This window comes from Scyliorhinus canicula, chromosome 19 (assembly GCF_902713615.1).
Source record: "Scyliorhinus canicula chromosome 19, sScyCan1.1, whole genome shotgun sequence".
NCBI classification, from domain to species: Eukaryota; Metazoa; Chordata; class Chondrichthyes; order Carcharhiniformes; family Scyliorhinidae; genus Scyliorhinus; species Scyliorhinus canicula.
In genome coordinates this window covers 66,078,404-66,096,464 of record NC_052164.1, presented here as the reverse complement: position 1 = coordinate 66,096,464, position 18,061 = coordinate 66,078,404, and the positions used below count along the sequence as shown (strand labels likewise).

The 18,061-nt window shown below is 45.8% G+C and overlaps 1 protein-coding gene across 1 annotated transcript in view; it reads right to left on the bottom strand.

Moving 5' to 3' along the window:
• Window positions 1-18,061, bottom strand: part of LOC119954014 (V-set and immunoglobulin domain-containing protein 10-like 2) — a 136,735-nt gene that overhangs the window by 99,062 nt on the left and 19,612 nt on the right. The window contains exon 2 of the mRNA XM_038778791.1: window positions 11,027-11,118. Within this exon, the coding sequence (XP_038634719.1) occupies window positions 11,027-11,118 (92 nt within the window). The remainder of the gene's footprint in view (window positions 1-11,026; window positions 11,119-18,061) is intronic.

Genomic DNA, 18,061 nt, shown 5'->3' with positions numbered 1-18,061 from the left:
GCCACATATGGCAAAAACCTATATTTATATAGCACCTGTAACATAAGTCAATGCTCCAAAGGCGCTTCACAGGAGCATTATAAAACAAAGTATGACATTAAGACAGTGTGATGAATATAAGAATTTTTAATCTATTATATTGTATATCTGTTGCAGCAATGCTATTAAAAGCCTAAGTTTAGGTATATACTTGTTTCAGTAATATTGTTAAAGAACCTAGGTTAAAGTATCCAGACCATGTGTCTGCTAAAGCTGTAATTAAGAAGTTGTAAAAAGTGAGGTAGCCATGGTTTTGAACCATTTATTTGTTTACATATGGATGGCTAATGGAATATTGTTTTGATTGCTGGGGATTCCCTGGGGTATAGATCATTTATGAGGGAGTGGTGTTTAGTCCTAGCTAAGCAGGTCATGGGACACCTTAGTGGGATACAGATGGTGTAACCAATGGGAGCAGCCAGGTCTGTCTGTAGTTTTCAGTTTTGCCAAATGCTATTAAGTTGAGAATAAGAGTCTGACAAGACAGTGCACTGGATATGCTCTTGAAAAAGTCTCTCCAAAAGTGTCTACACAGAGGACCGCAAGTAAACCTATTTTGTTAACTTTATTTATAAGTGGTAATTGAACTGTATTTGGGTTGCTTAGTTTGAAAATTTATAGTGAAGGTGTAAGTTAAAGTTTTTCCTTTTAGTTTCAAGAACTGTTTAACTGTGAATTGTAGAGCTATTTCTGTGATGTTAATGTGGTTAACACTGTTATTTGTTACAAATAAAGTCTGATTTAACCTAAAAGATCCCTATTTGCCAGACGAATTGCTTCTGGGAAGTATCCTTTCCTCAAAGTTTTACAAATTGCAAATTGTTGGGGTTTCTCGTCCGATATCCTGACAACAGTTAGGGTGACATTAGATCAACTGACTACAAGATTGGTCAAAGATGGCAATTTTAAGAAGTGTCTTCAAGATGGAAAGCAAGGTAGAAAGGCAGAGTGGTGTAGAGAGGGAATTCCAGAGTTTACAGCCCGGGTAACTGAAGGCATGGTCAGCAAAGGTCAAGCAATTAAAGTTAAGGATGTTACGATCCTTGACCAGTTCCAGAAATCTTTTGTAAGATCTGGTTAGGAGCCAATAACCTTTTGTTTAAAGTTTAAGATTCAAGCCACAAGATTCCACAGGTTTTGAACAAACAAAAGTAAACTTCACTCTACAAGGTCAGAAAGATAAAACAATTTACAATATCTATTTGATCCTCTAACCCATCAGGGTTGATATGAGTTACATGTGAATGTACAGAATTAACTTTCTTTGACCACATCACACTGCGCACTAAATAGCAAATGCAACCAAGACAGTGTCCATGGATTTCTCAACAACCCACCTCAATGTCAGGAGGCACTACGGGGTCAACCAATCCCGTAAAACTCTGTCTTGCTCCCAAGGGATTCCCACCTTCAACTTTGAAGATCTAACCAGGGAATTCTCTCCACAAGCCGCTCCAACTTGAACGGCATCAACCTCCGCTCACCTCACAGGCTTTCAATTTCCTCTTCCAAGATTGCAATTCCCCTGGATTCATGAATGGCTTTCAAGCACTGACTCCAGCTCTTCAGATGTGCCGATCAGAAAACAACAACTGCAAAGGGGTATCTCAGCCCCATTGGCGCACAGCCCCAACGTTCTGCTACCTTCTTGAATCTTCAGGGCTTCTCCAAAGCCCTCTTCCCTTAAAGACTGTTCCCCACAGCCCTCTTCCTGTTCAAAACTTGTTTATCTGCTCCATTGTTACCATACATGAGAAGGAGAAGTCTTCCATGGCTCAGGAATGTGGTAGAGCAACATGTGTCCACCTAGCTCCCAAATTTCTTTCATCTCTAGTCCCTCGGCCATCTATCTAACCAATTCTTAAATGCTGACATAGTCATTCCTTCAATCACTATCTCTGGTATTGCACTACACAGCCTCACAACCCTCGGTGTAAAATACATTTCTCCTATTGCCTATCCTAAATCTCTTAGATTTCATTAGCAATCCATATCTATAACCCTTCTCAATGGTAATTAGGGATGGGCAACAAATCCTGTCTTTGTTAGTGACACTGACATCCAAGAAACAATTAACACCACACCATTCCATTAATTAAAAAGTGCCTGTTTCTATACATTCTGTCCCAATACTTGATAATTTTGAACATATCTATCAAAACACACCATAATCTTGGATTTGGACTTGGATTTGATTTATTGTCATGTGTACTGAGGTACAGTGAAAAGAATTGTTCTGTGTACAGTCCATATAGATCATTCCATACGTGAAAAAACATAGGATAAGAGATGTAGGAAGAGGATCTGCGGGAGAGGGCTCACAGAGAGTCGCCACGCTCCGGCGCCATCTTAGTTCCATCTTCTCTGTTTTAATGATCCTTCTCCTTCAGGTACCATTCAGTAAGAAGGCATGAGTAACCATGGGCGTCCACTGGATTGGTCCATGTTTACATTTGGCGAAGTGGTTTACCATTCCTTTCCACAGTGTGGCCAATAAGTAAGCTGTCCCTCTCTTACCACCTGCCATCTGGTGTACTGGAAGGTTTAATCAGCCTGTTTGGCCACGTTATGAATGCACTTTCCATGGCAATCAGGTCTTGGGGGTAGATTTTCCTCTCTCACGCAACACGGGAATTGTCATGGGCAGGATGGACAATTTGACGGAAGTTTTAAAGGTCCGTTGACCTCGGGTGGGAATTGACTGGGCAGGCCGTACACCCCGTAAAATCCCACCTCTGGAGTGGGACATGAAACCTGACCTTCAGACCCAGAGATAGGAATGCTCCCCCGGCGCCATGAGAACTCCTGTTCTAATGATACCAGTCCCAATTGTTCAAGTTCTTCTTAAACAATGAAGATGGATGGGTCCGGATTCCGGAGTAATGCTTGATCACATTTGAGGGGGAGATTTCTGTCTGTATTTGCATTTCTCCAGACCAGGCAGCATCCAAGTGAATCTACTTTGGTTGTATCTATCTTCTTTATTGGTGAATAACAATTGGAATTTGATGTGAGTGGGAATTCAGTGCAGAGCGGGAAGGTAATAAGTAATTTAAATCAAGCGCAACAGAAAATAAGCAAACATATAAATAAGTAATTCAAGAATCTACTTAAATCTAAGCAGATAAAACTAAAATTAATTAAGTGGCAGGTACCAACATTAAAAGTATCTGAATGTATTAAACAATTAATAAATTATAACACCAATAATATTAAACAACCAAAAACAATAAATAATGAATAAGTAGTAAATAAAAGGACTTACGGCGATACTAAACTACCAATATAGATATAACACTAAGTAGATATTTTAAGTAAAATGATGGATAGCTGAGACCCATTACCTGCAATTCTGGTTCAATGAGAACCCCACATGTGTGTGTCCTGGATAAACACACGTGCCAGAAATGTCTCCAGATACTCAAACCCGTGCTCAGGGTTCAAAGCTTTAAAACCTGCTGGAGTCACTGCAGGATGTTGAGAACTTCCTGGAGTGCAGGCCTGAGGAAGTGGCCACCCCGCAGAGTTCAACAGGGTAGGGAAGAGGCAGGCAGCGCAGGAATGTTCCGGAACTATGACGCCCTCGAACCTGTTTTCAGGGCTGAATGAGAGGGATAACACCTCAGGGGAGTGGACTCCAGAATCTGTCAACAAGATCATGGGGAGAAGAACAGCAAAGTCTAGATCTGCAGTTGTCATAGGGGATTCAATAGCCAGGTAGTCATTTGGCAGTGCAGAACTTGGGCAATGCTGAAAAAGGACATTGTGTAGAAGCTTTTCATCTTGCACTCATCAGGACAATTCGCAAGAATACCAATGTCAGGGAAAACAACAAATTTATACTGTATGACAAGAGATTGGTTGGGAAGCTGATTGGTAGAGGTGTTGCCATGTATAAGTTTGATGTTTTCCCTTACATTGGTATTCATTTGAGGACAACACCTCAGGGGAGTGCACTCCAGGATCATGGAGAGAAGAACAGCAGGGTGTAGACAATTCTTTTGGATTGTCCTGATGGGTGCAAGACGAAAAGCTTCAACAAGGTATCTCTTTTTTCAGCAGTAGTCAGGTACACCCCCAACTATTGACATGCATCCTGCATGATGTGCTGCCCACTTGCACCAGGGTAAAGGACATTGTTGAGAGAGTGCAGAACATTTAGAGGGATGAGGGAAACAACCAGAGTAGTGGCCCATTGGAGTCCAATGTCATAGACATGGTCCCGTGCTTTGAATTTCAGAAGAAGGATGGAAGCTATGGAGCAGGACCTCAAAGGTAGTAATCCCTGTATTACTCCCAACATTATGTGCTGAGTGTACATTAAACATCGGCAAACATTGGGAACAATATCAAGGAGAACACTTTCAGACTATTCCAGAAAGATGCAAAAAATAGAGGTTGGTGAAAATGGGGGACATAACCTTAAGGCCATAAGACATAGGAGCAGAAGTAGACCATTCAGCCCATCGAGTCTGCTCTTCACTGAGATCATGACTGATCTGATGTGATAATCCTCAACCCCACATTCCCACCTTATCTCCATAACCCTCGATTCCCTTATTGATTAAAAATCTGTCTATCCCAGCCTTGAACATACCTGATGACCCAATCTCCCCAGCGCTCTATGATAAAGAATTCCACAGATTCACCACCCTCTAAGAGAAGAAATCCTTCCTCATCTCTGCCTTAAATAGGCAATCCCTTACTCTGAGATTATGCCCTCTGCTTCTAGACTCTCCCATAAGGGGAAACAACATCCGGGATTCTTGCCGGGGTGATTCTCCATTATGCCGGTGCTCGGGGCTTTCCTGATGGCGTGGGGCTGCCCTACAATGGGAAACCCCATTGACCGGCCAGCGTAACAGAGAATCCTGCCGGCCGGTCGGGGCAGAAATGTGGCGCGGCGGGGTGGAGAATCCCGCCCAACCTCTCAGCATCTCACCTGTCAAAGCCCCTGAGAATCCTATATTTCTCAATGAGGTTGACTCTCAATCTTCTAAATCCCAATGAGCACAGGCCCAATCTACTCAACCTCTCCTATATAAACTAGGAAAATAACAGGTAAAATAGGGGGGGATTGCTTAATTCTTGAATATCGCCCAAGAGAACCCCCTTGATCTATGTGAGAAAGGAAGCAGTACTGACTCCTGTTCCAGGGAAGGAAATGGGACATTGCAGCATGTTTCAGTGGGGAGCATTTAGGAAACAGTAATCTAAATTTCATCAAGTTTAGAATGCTATGGAAAACAACAAAGAAGAATCAGATGTAATTGAACCAATGGAAAGGGAGCTAATTTTGGTAAGTTGGAAAGAGATCTGGCCCAGGTGGATTGGAATCAAAGATAAACTGGTGAAATGGCCAAGAGATGTACAAAAATTATTCCCTTGTGGAGGCAGAGAGTATCACTGGGAAAGGAGAAGATGACCTGGCCTTCACCTCTCTGATCGCCCGAAGGAGACTTCTGCAGGGATGGAAATCGGCAGCGCCACCCAGGGCCTCGGAGTGGCTCTCAAACCTGGCTGAATTCCTGAAGCTAGAGAAAATAAAATTCTCAATCAAAGGAACTGAGGAGAGATTCGATGACTTGTGGAAAAAATTTACCAGCCTCTTCGAAGACCTGTTCGTAACCAGCAAATTGGAGGGAGCGGGGGAGGGGAGAGCGGATACGGAGGGAGGGAAGCACGGGGAGGGGGGGGGGGAGGGAAAACAGCCAGAGGGGAAGGGGAAATCACATGCGACACAGAGGAAAAATGGGGAGGCATAGGCCTCGCCCACTCATAAAAAACCGAGGAGATAGAGCACCCATCTCATTCTCTGTAACCAATGGACTAATATGACTACTTCTGTCACTGTAAATAATATATTCTCTTTACTATGCACACCATTGTAAATAAGGAAATGCTATAACTGGGACCACAGCCACAGATGCTGTGACAACCTGTGATACGTATTTTGTTGTTGTTTTTATTCTGGTTTGTAAATTTTGATATAAAGTGTTAAAACTCCAATTAAAATATTTTTCAGAAAAAGATACAAAATTAATATTTGATAGAAACTCCACAAGGCAGCAGGAGGCCATTCAGGCCATTGAGTTTGCACCAACCTTGCTAAAGAGCACCCCCACTATCACCCAACCCTAACATCCTCAGACACCAAAGGGTAATTTAGCACGGCCAATCCACCTAACCTGCACATTTTTTAGGGAGGAAACCGGAGCACCCAAATGAAACCCACAGAGACATGGGGAGAATGTGCAAACTCCACACCGTCACCCAAGGTTGTAATTAAACCAGGGTCCCTGGCGCTGTGAGGCAGCCGTGCAAACTATTGTGCCTTCACTGTGTCTTCACTAAAGAACAGGATTCTGACAGTGTCACAGGAAGGGAAGAGGTAATAGAGAAATTGGATAGGATAAAAACAGATAAGGAGGACGTACTTAAAATGCTCAAAGTAGCAAAGTCACCCACTCCAGACTGGGTTTCGTTTACTTTTCTGGTGGATGGAGATGGGAGGTGGGGATAAAGGGAAGAGAGATTGGGGGTAGTTGTTGGGGGGAGGGGGGGGAGAATTCATTTAACATCTAATCCCACTTGAAGCTTAGAGTCCAATCCCCAGTAAAAGTTGTCATAAGTATAAGTTTTGCCCCAATGTGCCATTCTGTTTCCCTGTTGTTTAAAACTATTATGGTATCGCTGGACATTTGCAAACACCAAAACACTGCAGAACATCCCGCACAACAGCACTGAATCTATTTCCGTACTTCATTATTTGTGTTGAAAGGAAACAGTCCAATTAGAAAGCATTAGCCTTAAAATTATATTTCATCCTACATCCTCTATAACTGCAAAATCACTTTCCCATGAGTTTGGGAGACAGACAAGACATGATCCCAGATCTTACCCAGAGCCAATGGGGCGAGAATCCAGAGAAACCTAAACTGGGTTTGAAATTTCCAAATCAATCCATCACCCATTTCCGGACCATGCTGCTGCCGTGTTCACAGGATGTGAACACCCCCTTCGACTAACATGCTTTCGGGATCAGCGACCGTGAGGAACCGGGTTCAATCCTTTCCGATGTATTTCCTGGCTCTGTGCATTTTGCCCAGAGGTCTGGTCTGAGAAGTCACGCTGAAATATCTGGACTGACTCAGGCAAACATGACCCAAGGAGCGTGAGGCACTTGCAACGTTCTCAGATTGACTCTGAATTATTTATCACCTCTTCTTTGATAAAGCAGTTTCTGTTTACCAATGTCCTCTGCAGTCTATCTATTACGAATTTATGCAGAGGTAAATGATTCACCTCAGTCCCAATCATTTGTCTGATTCAATTCAATTCAAATATAAATCAAATCAGTATCCAACGCGAGACATTTAGCCAATTTAATAAGAAGTCGCCCTTCACCCTATATAAATAGGAAGATTTTAGTACTCTTCTGTTAGAATCATAGAATCTCTACAGTACAGAAAGAGGCCATTCGGCCCATTGATTCTACGCTGACCCTCTGAAAAAGCACCCCACATAGACCCACTCGCCCACCCAAACCCCATTACCCCACCTAACGTACACATCCCCGGACACCAAGGAGCAAATGATCATGGTCAATCCACCTAACCTGCACATCTTTGTGACTGTGAGAGGAAACCGGAGCACCCGGAGGATACCCACGCAGGCACAGGGAGAACGTGCAGACCCCTAACAGACAATCACCCAAGACCAGAATTGAAGCTGGGTCCCTGGCGCTGTGAGTCAGCAGTGCTAACCACTGTGCCACCATGACAGCTTGTTCTCTGGCCTCTTAGAGAAACACGCCTCCCTCAGCTCTGTCCTTCCTCATCTGTGCCATATGCTTCCATGAAAACAGAGAACAATCCATAACTGAAGGGAGAACCATGGCCTATTAACTGTGCAGAAGGCCTCATGCAGCTTAACATAATGCTTACTACAAGGTTAAATTGAGAATGAGATACAGTCTGGTATCTAATCAGATATTGAGAGATTTATATATGCAATACTGAATATTCAGGAGGGTTTACTAGAGTAATACCAGGAATGGGCAGGTTAATGTATGAGGAAAAATTGGAGAGATTGGGTTTGTATGCTCCAGAACAATGTTTTTCAAACATATTTTCCTCGGACACACTTTTGCCAACCGGCCGATCTTCGGGACTTTGAAAAGATCCGGTTGTCCATATTGTGGGATGTATCTGAAATACAGGATTACTGATGATAAATTACAGGCTGGAATCTAATGGAGGGGTTTAGTTAATCTCATAATTTATGAGATTGAGGCTTGAGCCAATGTATCACCATCACCTAAAGCCAAGATTAGATCACTGTCTTGAGTCATTCCCAGATATCCAAGCTGTAATATAATGGGAGCTGGCTGCAAAGTGCTTCAGCATGTTAGTATTGCTTTAAAAATGTCCTGAGATCATCCCATACCACATGGACTGCAGCGGTTTAAGAGGGCAGCCCACTGCCACCTTCTCAAGGGCAATTAGGGATGAACAATAAATGCTGGCCCAGCCAACGTCACCCACATCCCATAAAATAATAAATGAAACAGAAAATACTGACCTGCATGCTTTGTGTCGGAGGAAACCAATCGTACAGTGAATAGACAAACACAGAGAATGTCGACTTTCACCCATTCTTTATTTATTTAGGCTGCCCTAATAGAGGTCTTTAAAATTCTGCAAGTGTTTGATAGTGTATACATAAAGAAGATGTTTCACTTGTGGGGAGTCAAGAACTAAAGGCACGATAGTTACTAATAAATCCGATAATCGATTCAGGAGAAACGTTCTTACCAGGAGTTTTGTGGCAATGTGGGGCTGGATTCTCCGCCCACCAATGCCGAAATCATGTTCGGCGACGGGGTGGAGAATCCGGTTTAGCGCACAAAATCGGGGGCGGCGCCAGTTCTTCAATTCTCCGCCCCTCGGAAATCGGCGTACTTGTGGAGTACGCCGCGCAGAGTATCCCCCGCCTCAGGCCATTGCCCAGTGATGCTCCATACCCGACCGGACAAATTCCCGACGGCGTGAGACTTGTGTGGTCCCACCGTCCGTGATCCTCGCGTGGCAGCTGTGGACTCAGTCCGGGGCTGTTGCTCGTTATGCTTATCCTTAATTTGCTCTGTTTTAATTACCTTTGCTCAAGAGTCGCCAGGTATCTTTTTGGTACCACCACAAGGTTCAAAATCAAATACTGATCAAAGACTCGATACACCAGTTAGTAAGTTTGAAATCAATGCACATTTATTTACACACAGTCAATTATTACTCATGCACAAACTCTACTCACTAAACTACAACTACTACTAAAAGCCTATACTTAGCTTCGGCCACCCACACAGTCAGGGGAACAATGGCCTTTGTCCGGTTCTGATACTGCTGGCTTCGAACTGGTATAGAATAGTAGCTAGGAGCCCCTATCTCGTAGCGTGCGTTGACCTTAGACTTACTTGGCTGGTGCTTGGCGGTCTCTCGTCGCTGAGAGCCAAAGGCCAAGGTGAAGGTGAAGAAGAAGAGAGCGATCTGTCTTTGGGGACTCCTCTTTATACCCAAAAGGGGTTTTGTGCCTCTCTAGGCGGTTCCTGAACTTGGTCCCAATTAATTGGACCATGTCCCAATCATTTGTACCGATTCTCTCCAATAAAGAGGTGGTTTCTCGATCGCTGGGCGGGCCCTAGGTAACTGTTGGCCTGCCTTTGTTTTAGTCTCCACTGGCGCCGGGGAGTCTGGCCTGGTACCGATTGCTTAAATGTTTCTCTTTTGTCCCCGGAGATAGCTCATCACTATGCTAATGGCTTGTAGTATCTGTCTGTCTGGGACCTGCAAGTTCCAATCCACAGGCAAACCTTGCACCTGCTTGTTTTCCGAGTACTGTCCATTTTTCCCTGTACTCTTTGTGAATGTCCATTTTGGAATCGGGACATGTCCACCCCAGGTGGCTACAGGGCCACCACAGTAGGGGGAGGGCCAGGCAGGGGGGGCTTCATTCGCAGCTGGGGGTAATGTGAGTGGGCGGTCGGGGGCCACAAACAGACGATGCGGGGCACTATTTTGCCAGTCCAGGTCCGCAGGCTGATTCCGCCATGGAGCACGGCGTGGCTGCTGGAGGCTGCCGCCGGGTGCATACACAGCCTCTGACCTGGAAGTGCGGGGGTCCGTATCGGCAGCTGGAGCTGCGAGCTCTACAATGGCTGCCTGCTAGCCCCAGCAAAACGGGGAATCTGTGGCCTTTTGATGCCAGTTTTCCTGGCATAAAAGACCACAATTTTCCCGATGGCTTGGGGACTTAGTCCCAAAAACAGAGAATCCAGCACATGGAATTTGTGGGCACAGCGAGTAGTTGAGCCCAAATATCATAGCTGCATTTAGTGGGGAGTTAGATATGTACATGAGACTGAAAGGAAGAGAAGGATCTCTTGATTGGGTGAGGTGAGGTAGAGTGGGAGATGGCTCGGGTTGTCAACTGTCCAGTATTGGCCGGGAGCATCTGGGAATTGAAAATCATCCTCCAGGATATCGCTGTGGAGAAAACTGATTGGGACATTTAAAAAGATCGATTTTTGTCACTTTCTTTGATCATTTCTCTTTAGCAGATATACCAATAGTGAAAAAGGGGTTTAAAAAAAAAAACGATTATATGGCTGACAGCCAAGCATCATCCGATTGGACAATGAGTCTTTTTGCTTTTCAATAGGCGTAGGAAGGCAGTGCATCACAAGGGTGGGTGTGTTGGTCGGCTAATGGCTGGTGCGCGGGGGCAAGTCATGTGGTGAAACTTCCAGGAATACATTTAGCCACAGTTGGCAACCCTACTCGTCTGAATGAAAATTCCAGAATAGACCCATTGGGCTGAATGACTGTAAACACTGTAACACTGTGTTACATGTAACTTCCATGCAACACTGGTGATGAGCTTGTTCTGTTTTTGCTAATGGCAAGTCCCAGAGCACGTCTCCCAGACTCACGTCCTGGAGCCACCTGATCGATGAACTTGTCTGTGCCACAGGACAACAGGTAATCACTGAAAGCTTTGGCAGCGTTGGCAGAGAGTTGAATTCTGGGAAATAATAACTAGCATATATAATATGAATGTGATAATTATCTGTGACATCCTCAAGGCCTAGTCTCCATCTGCCAAGTAACCCAAACTCTTCCGTGGCTTTACTCACCCACAGATCGCCTTGACAACAGGCCCCTTGGAGACAGATAGGTTTACACAGCAATGCGCAGGCCACACAAGCCGATCGCCAGGAAAGGGCTGGAATCATGGTAGGCTCCAATTAAATGACCACCTTTTTCTGAATTGGACTTCACTCTAAATTCTTGTACAGCAAGCGTCACTACTGTGAGAAAATACAGCTTTACCACTGCTCTTTCCTTTGTAGAAACTCGAGCTCCAGTTTCACACAGCTGGCACACATCCAACAAAGCCTCAGATCTATCAGAAAACTGAAGCAAACAATAATAAATCATTCAACTTGATTCTCGAGTATCATGGCTGGTATTAACCGTCCCTGTTGTTAATGCTGAGGGATATCGTACAGTTGTATCTCAGACAGCTACAGCACTACCATTTGATTATAATTGTCAAATACCAAGTTCCACAGGTGGCATCATGTTTAAGTTCTAAGAATGAACAGAATGCTAAATTAAATCCTGCAAATGTTCAACAAAGCAGATCTAAAGAAAGTATAATGACAAATAGTAATATTAATCATTTGGGCTCGACGTAGTCCATTAGGACTTGGGTTCAAAAGTACTTCAAGATCAGACAACCAGGTTCAGATCACAATTAAAGAATTTGCAACGCTGCAAGTTCTTCTATGTCGTTGGGAAGAAAGGTGATGGGGAAAAGGTATACAGCACTGGGTTATGGAATATCTGTCACCAGCCCTTAATCTCCAAATACTTCAGGCAGGATTCTAACAGCCCACGCCGGGTCGGAGAATCACCGGGGCGGGCGCGAATCGCACCACGACGCCCCGACGCAGGTCCGCCGATTCTCCAGTGAGCGGGGGAGGCCTCCGTTGTGGCCTAACCCGCGACCGCGGCCTACTGATCAGCAGGCCGGCCTCTCGGGCTGGGGGCCTCTTTTGCTCTGCACCGGCCCCTGTAGTCCTGCACCATGTTGCGTCGGGGACAAGGAAGTCACTGTGCATGCACGCAGCCGCGCCGGTCGCAGCGTGCATGCGCAGATCCGCGGCGCCCATTTGAGGCCGGTATCGGTTGCTGGAGCAGCGTGGGTCACTCCAGTGCCGTGCTGGTCTCCTGTAGGGCTCGGAATAGATGCTGTTGCTCGTTTTACTGGAGTGTGATTAACACGCCTCCGTTTAAAGGCCGTGTGCTTAACACTACTATGGCTCTGTGTGTGTAATTATGCTCGGAGTCGCCAGGTGCCGTATTGAGACACCGTCACAAGTATATCAAGGTCAGGTTCAAAGTAATAAATCTGTACACCGATTAGTAAGTCCAAACGATTGATATTTATTATCACAAATATAATAAATACACATGCATACGCTAAAGAGACTAACTTACTTCTAATACTAAACAACTAAAATACTTAGCAAGGTCAGGGGACAAGGCCTTCATCCCGTTCTTGGTCTGCAACTCTCAGATCCTTAAAGTTGTCAGGATCTAGCAAGGTCTGGATCACGTAGAGATCGTTGTATTGGCACTTACAGTTCGATGGCTGATGGCTCAACGGCTGGTGATGGAACTGGAGTCAGGATGCGATGTAGCAGGAAAGCAGAGCAGAGCCGGAGCAACAAAACAGACCCCATGTGCGGGGTCTATTCTTATAGGTCCTAGAAGTCCGTGCCCCCTTGGGGCGGTTCCTTTACCTGCCATGTATCGATTGGGCCTTTCCCAATCGATATCTTCCAAACCCCCCAATCTGAGGGTCGTTCCTCGATGGGTGGGGCGGTCCCTATGGTTCTTTGTGTTGGTTACTGTGGCGCCATTCTGTCTGGGCGTCTACGCAAAAGTATCCATTGATACTTAAATGTTTCTATTGTGCGGGGTCTGGATCTGGATCACCTCATTACTATGCAGATCTGTTTCCCATTTGCACCTTTGGCTGAAACTCTGCACCTGGCCAAAAACTGGTTTCTGTACGTGCAGAATGCAAATTAGTCTTCTGCAAACTGCTTGTCCTCACTAAGACTGTTTTTCCCTGCAGCCTTAGCAGTTCTCCATTTTGTAGCCCAGTGTCCATCTTAGATGGCTACAGATGCTCCTGGGGGCCTGTTGACGCCGCCGTAAAACGCAACGGCATTTACGATGGCATCAACACTTAGCCTCAGGATCAGAGAGCCCTGCCCTCCATCTCTAAGGCTTGGTGTACTTCCAGAAAATATCAACATCAACCCTATGTTACAGATAGGGATAGAAAGTACTGAAACTCCTGCTTCCTTCCCTTTACTGTCCTTAATCAGTGTGTTTTTGAAAAGGAAGAGATGCGTTGTAGCCACCTGGGGTGGCCACGTCCCGATTTCAAAATGGACACTTGCAAAGAGTAAAGGGAAAATGGACATTGCTAGGAAAACAAGCAGGTGCAAGGTTTGCCTGTGGATTGGAACTTGCAGCTCCCAGACAAAACCAATACTACAAGCCAGTAGCATAGTAATGAGCTATCTCCGGGGACAAAAGCGAAACATTTAAGCAATCGGTACCAGGCCAGACTCCCCGGCGCCAGTGGAGACTAAAACAAAGGCAGGCCAACGGTCACCTAGGGCCCGCCCAGGATCAAGCAACAACCCCTTTATTGGAGAGAATCAATACAAATGATTGGGACATGGTCCAATTAATTGGGGCCAAGTTCAGGGCCCGCCCAAAAGGGCGCAAAACCCTTTGGGGTATAAAGAGGAGTCCCCAAAGACAGATCGCTCTCTTCTTCTTCACCTTCGTCTTGGCCTTGGCTCTCAGTGATGACAGACCCGCCAAGCACCAGCCAAGTAAGTCGAAGACTTACGCTACGAGATAGGTGCTCCTAGCTACTATTCTATACCAGTTCGAAGCCAGCAGTCTCAGAATCGGATAACGGCCAATGTTCCTCTGACTGAGTGGGCACCCGAAGCTAAATATAGGCTTTTAGTAGTAGTTGTAGTTTAGTGAGTAGAGTTTGTGCATGAGTAATAATTGACTGTGTGTGTAAATAAATGTGCATTGATTTCAAACTTACTAACTGGTGTATCGAGTCTTTGATCAGTATTCGGTTTTGAACCTTGTGGTGGTATCAGAAAGATACCTGGCGACTCTTGAGCAAAGGTAATTGGATTGGATTGGGTTGGATTGGATTTGTTTATTGTCACGTGTACCGAGGTACAGTGGAAAGTATTTTTCTGCGAGCAGCTCAACAGATCATTCAGTACATGGGAAGAAAAGGGAATTGAACAAAATTCAGAAAATACAAGAAAATACATAATAGAGCAACACAATATATACAATGTAACCACCTGAGCATTGGCATCGGGTGAAGCATACAGGGTGTAGTGTTAATGAGGTCAGTCAATAAGAGGGTCATTTAGGAGTCTGGTGACAGTTGGGAAGAAACTGTTTTTGAGTTTGTTCGTGCGTGTTCTCAGGCTTCTGTATCTCCTACCCGATGGAAGAAGTTGGAAAAGTGAGTAAGCCGGGTGGGAGGGATCCTTGATTATGCTGCCCGCTTTCCCCCGGCAGCGGGAGGTGTAGATGGAGTCCATGGACAGAGCAAAGTAAGGAAAGCATAACGAGCAACAGCGTGTTACTTAACCTGAGTGTGTCGTCAATTTAAATAACCAGCAGCAAGCCTTTTATGGATTTAATATAAAGAAGATTATTTATTTATGTGTTAATCCTGAAGATCTAACACTACATCATTCACTCAGCAACATACACAGATATAAACACACACAAACATGGGCAGCACAGTGATGCAGTGGCTAGCACTGCTGCCTCACGGCGTGGAGGTCCTGAGTTCGATCCCGGCCCCGGTTCACTCTTTGTATGGAGTTTGCACATTCTCTCTGTGTCTGTGTGGGTCTCACCCCCACAACCCAAAGATGTGCAGGGTAGATGGATTGGCCACGCTAAATTACCCCTTAATTGGAAAAAATGAATTGGGTACTCTAAATTTTCCTTTTTAAAAACACACACAAACACATGTAAAGTACAGTTTCAGAGAATAGTGCACTTTTACAAGTTATAAACAAAAGAATAGTTCATAATTCACATATTTGGCTCACTGTGAAAGAAAGTATGTGTTGCGGGCCCGATGAAGAAGCATTTCACTCCTGAAGTATAGTCTAGGTGGGTTCAACAGCTGGAGTCATATGTTTAGAATTGTTGCAGAATTTCCTCAAATAGATGGACTTTCGGCAGGTCACAAAGTTAGTTACTTCTAATCCTGACATCATGAAGTTAGTTGTCTGTAGTGGTGGACTTGAAAAGAAACAGGTTTGGAGTTCTTACAATGTTGTTATCATAAATGTCTTTGCCTTTTCTGTTGCTGCTGTTGTTCAGAGTAATCCTGCTGGCAGAATATAAAGCCTTTTTGAAAAAGGGGTGACCAACATGGCTACCTGTGGTTCTTCACAGCTCTTTTCCAAATATGATTTTGGGTAAAATGAATTAACCACAACCTGGGTCTTTGTGTTTGCAGACTCCAGCCGGGGGCGGGGAGGGGGGTGGGGGGGGGGGGGGGGGGGGGGGGGGGGTGGGGGGTGGGGGGGGGGGGTGAGTAGATGGAAGCATTGTCCTGGTTTCAGAATGACCCATTCAAGTCAGGAATGCCATTTGGATGCTCTCAGGATATCTTAAGCCTGGAATCTCCATGTGTCCTTTAGTGGCCATCTTTTCCAGCTGATCAGTGTCAATTTTTAAAAGGAAAATTAGTTCCAGAATAACCCAAACCAATCACAGTTTGTATTTTTCTTTTATAAATTTAGAGCATCCAATTCATTTTTTCCAATTAAGGGGCAAGTTAGCGTGGCCAATCCACCTACCCTGCACATCGTTTGGGTTGTGGGGACGAAACCCACGCAAACACGGGGAGAATGTGCAAACTCCACACGGACAGTGACCCAGAGCCGGGATCGAACCTGGGACCTTAGTGTCATGAGGCAACCGTGCTAGCCACTGAGTCACCGTGCTGCCCTTCACAGTTTGTATTTTAAAAGTTAAGAGGTAGCCGGTCCTCTGCTGGGCCTGACACCTGTGAGATATCTGTCCAGGTTCCAATTGCCTCCAGCTGCAAACTCTTGAGCATCAGAAAGCCTGAAATGTGAGAAGCTGTTTTTACCATCAAGGTCTTGCTTTCTCAGCTAGAGATTCACGTTCCTCCACCAATTCTGTCACAGTGGCGGGCAACCTGCAGCCCAGGGACCACCTGCGGCCCACCTGGGCTCTGAGTGCGGCCCAAGAGACATTTTGTTGACCGTTGTCCATGCACGGTTTGCCAGATTCCATTGATTTCCGTCCGCGTAATTTTTTTTCGACCGATCTGACTGAAGTGATTCGCACAAGTTTATGGGCAAGTGAACTGTCAGCGTGCTGGTCGCTCACAACATTGACTGTGAGAATAATGCACTCCCTCTGCGTCCAAAAGCGTAAATATTTATTTTGTTTTAACTATTTGAAGTTGATGATAATATATAAATGATTAAGCATTCCTGTAACTCAATATGAAATGTTCAGCATGTATTAAATATACTTTTTCCAATTGAGGGGCAGTTTAGTGTGGGTAATCCACCTACTCTGCACATCGTTTTGGGTTGTGGGGATGAAACCCACGCAGACACGGGGAGAATGTGCAAACTCCACATGGAAAGTGACCCGGGGCCGGGATCGAACCCGGGTCCTCGGCGCCGTGAGGCAGCAGTGCTAAACACTGCACTAGCGTGTCTCCTGGTATTAAATGTATTTAATCTTATTCATAGAGTCATGGTTAGTGATTTAAGCCCGATTTCAATCTTGTGGCTCATTGAGATGAAGGAGGGCCACTCAAGCGGCCCACTCACGAGCCGAGGTTGTCCATCATTGCTCTATAATTGCTTCCTAACCTCACCGTTACGATATTAACCTCAATGTTATGATATTAATAATAAGTAATGCTGACGATAGTCCATGAGGCTTATGTTGCCCACAAGCCTTGGCACTCAGGCCCATGAAGTTCCATTGTTCACACCTAAAGCATCCACAAAGATAAAGAGCACAGACACTATGGGCGGGATTCTGTGATCCTGAGGCTAAGTGTTGACGCCGTCAAAAATGCCGTCAACACGGCCTCAGGATCATTAATTCTGGCCCCTACAGGGGGCCAGCATGGCACTGGAGCAGTTCACGCCATCTCGGCTGCTGATCCCAGCATCAACCGGGCGCCGCGGGATCCGCGCATGCGCAGTGGCACCAGCGCCAATGCGCGCGTGCGCAGTGGCTCCCTTCAATGCGCCGGCCCCGACACAACATGGTGCAGGGCTATAGGAGCCGCCGCTGAAGAAAGGAGGCCCCCAGCCAGAGAGACTGGCCCGCTGATGGGTGGGCCCCAATCTCGGGCCAGGCCATATCGGAGGCCCTCCCCGGGGTTGGACACCCCTCTCCCCTCCTCCTAACACCACCCCCCCCTCCCCCCGGCCACCCCCACAGGCCACCCCCCCCCCGACCCTTCCACGCCGAGTTCCCACCGGCTCAGAGCAGGTGTGCACGGCTCCGGCGGGACTCGGCTTTTTTATGACCGCCGCGCGGCCCATCGCGGGCGCCAATGGTGCCGATTCTCTGCTCGCCAGAGAATCACGTGCCGGCGTTGGGCAGAGTGGCTCAATTCGCGCCGGTAGAGGGGATTCACCTGCCCGGCCGTGGGCTGAGAGGATCCCACCCGAAAATCATTGATACCCTTTCTCAGAAGGTATTACCGCAGCTGCACAGGAACAGAAGCTACTTATGGTAGGTCATGGGTGAACTGTATCTTAACTTAATTTTCCTGTCTTGGCTCCATATCCTTTAATAACCTTACCTAACAAAAA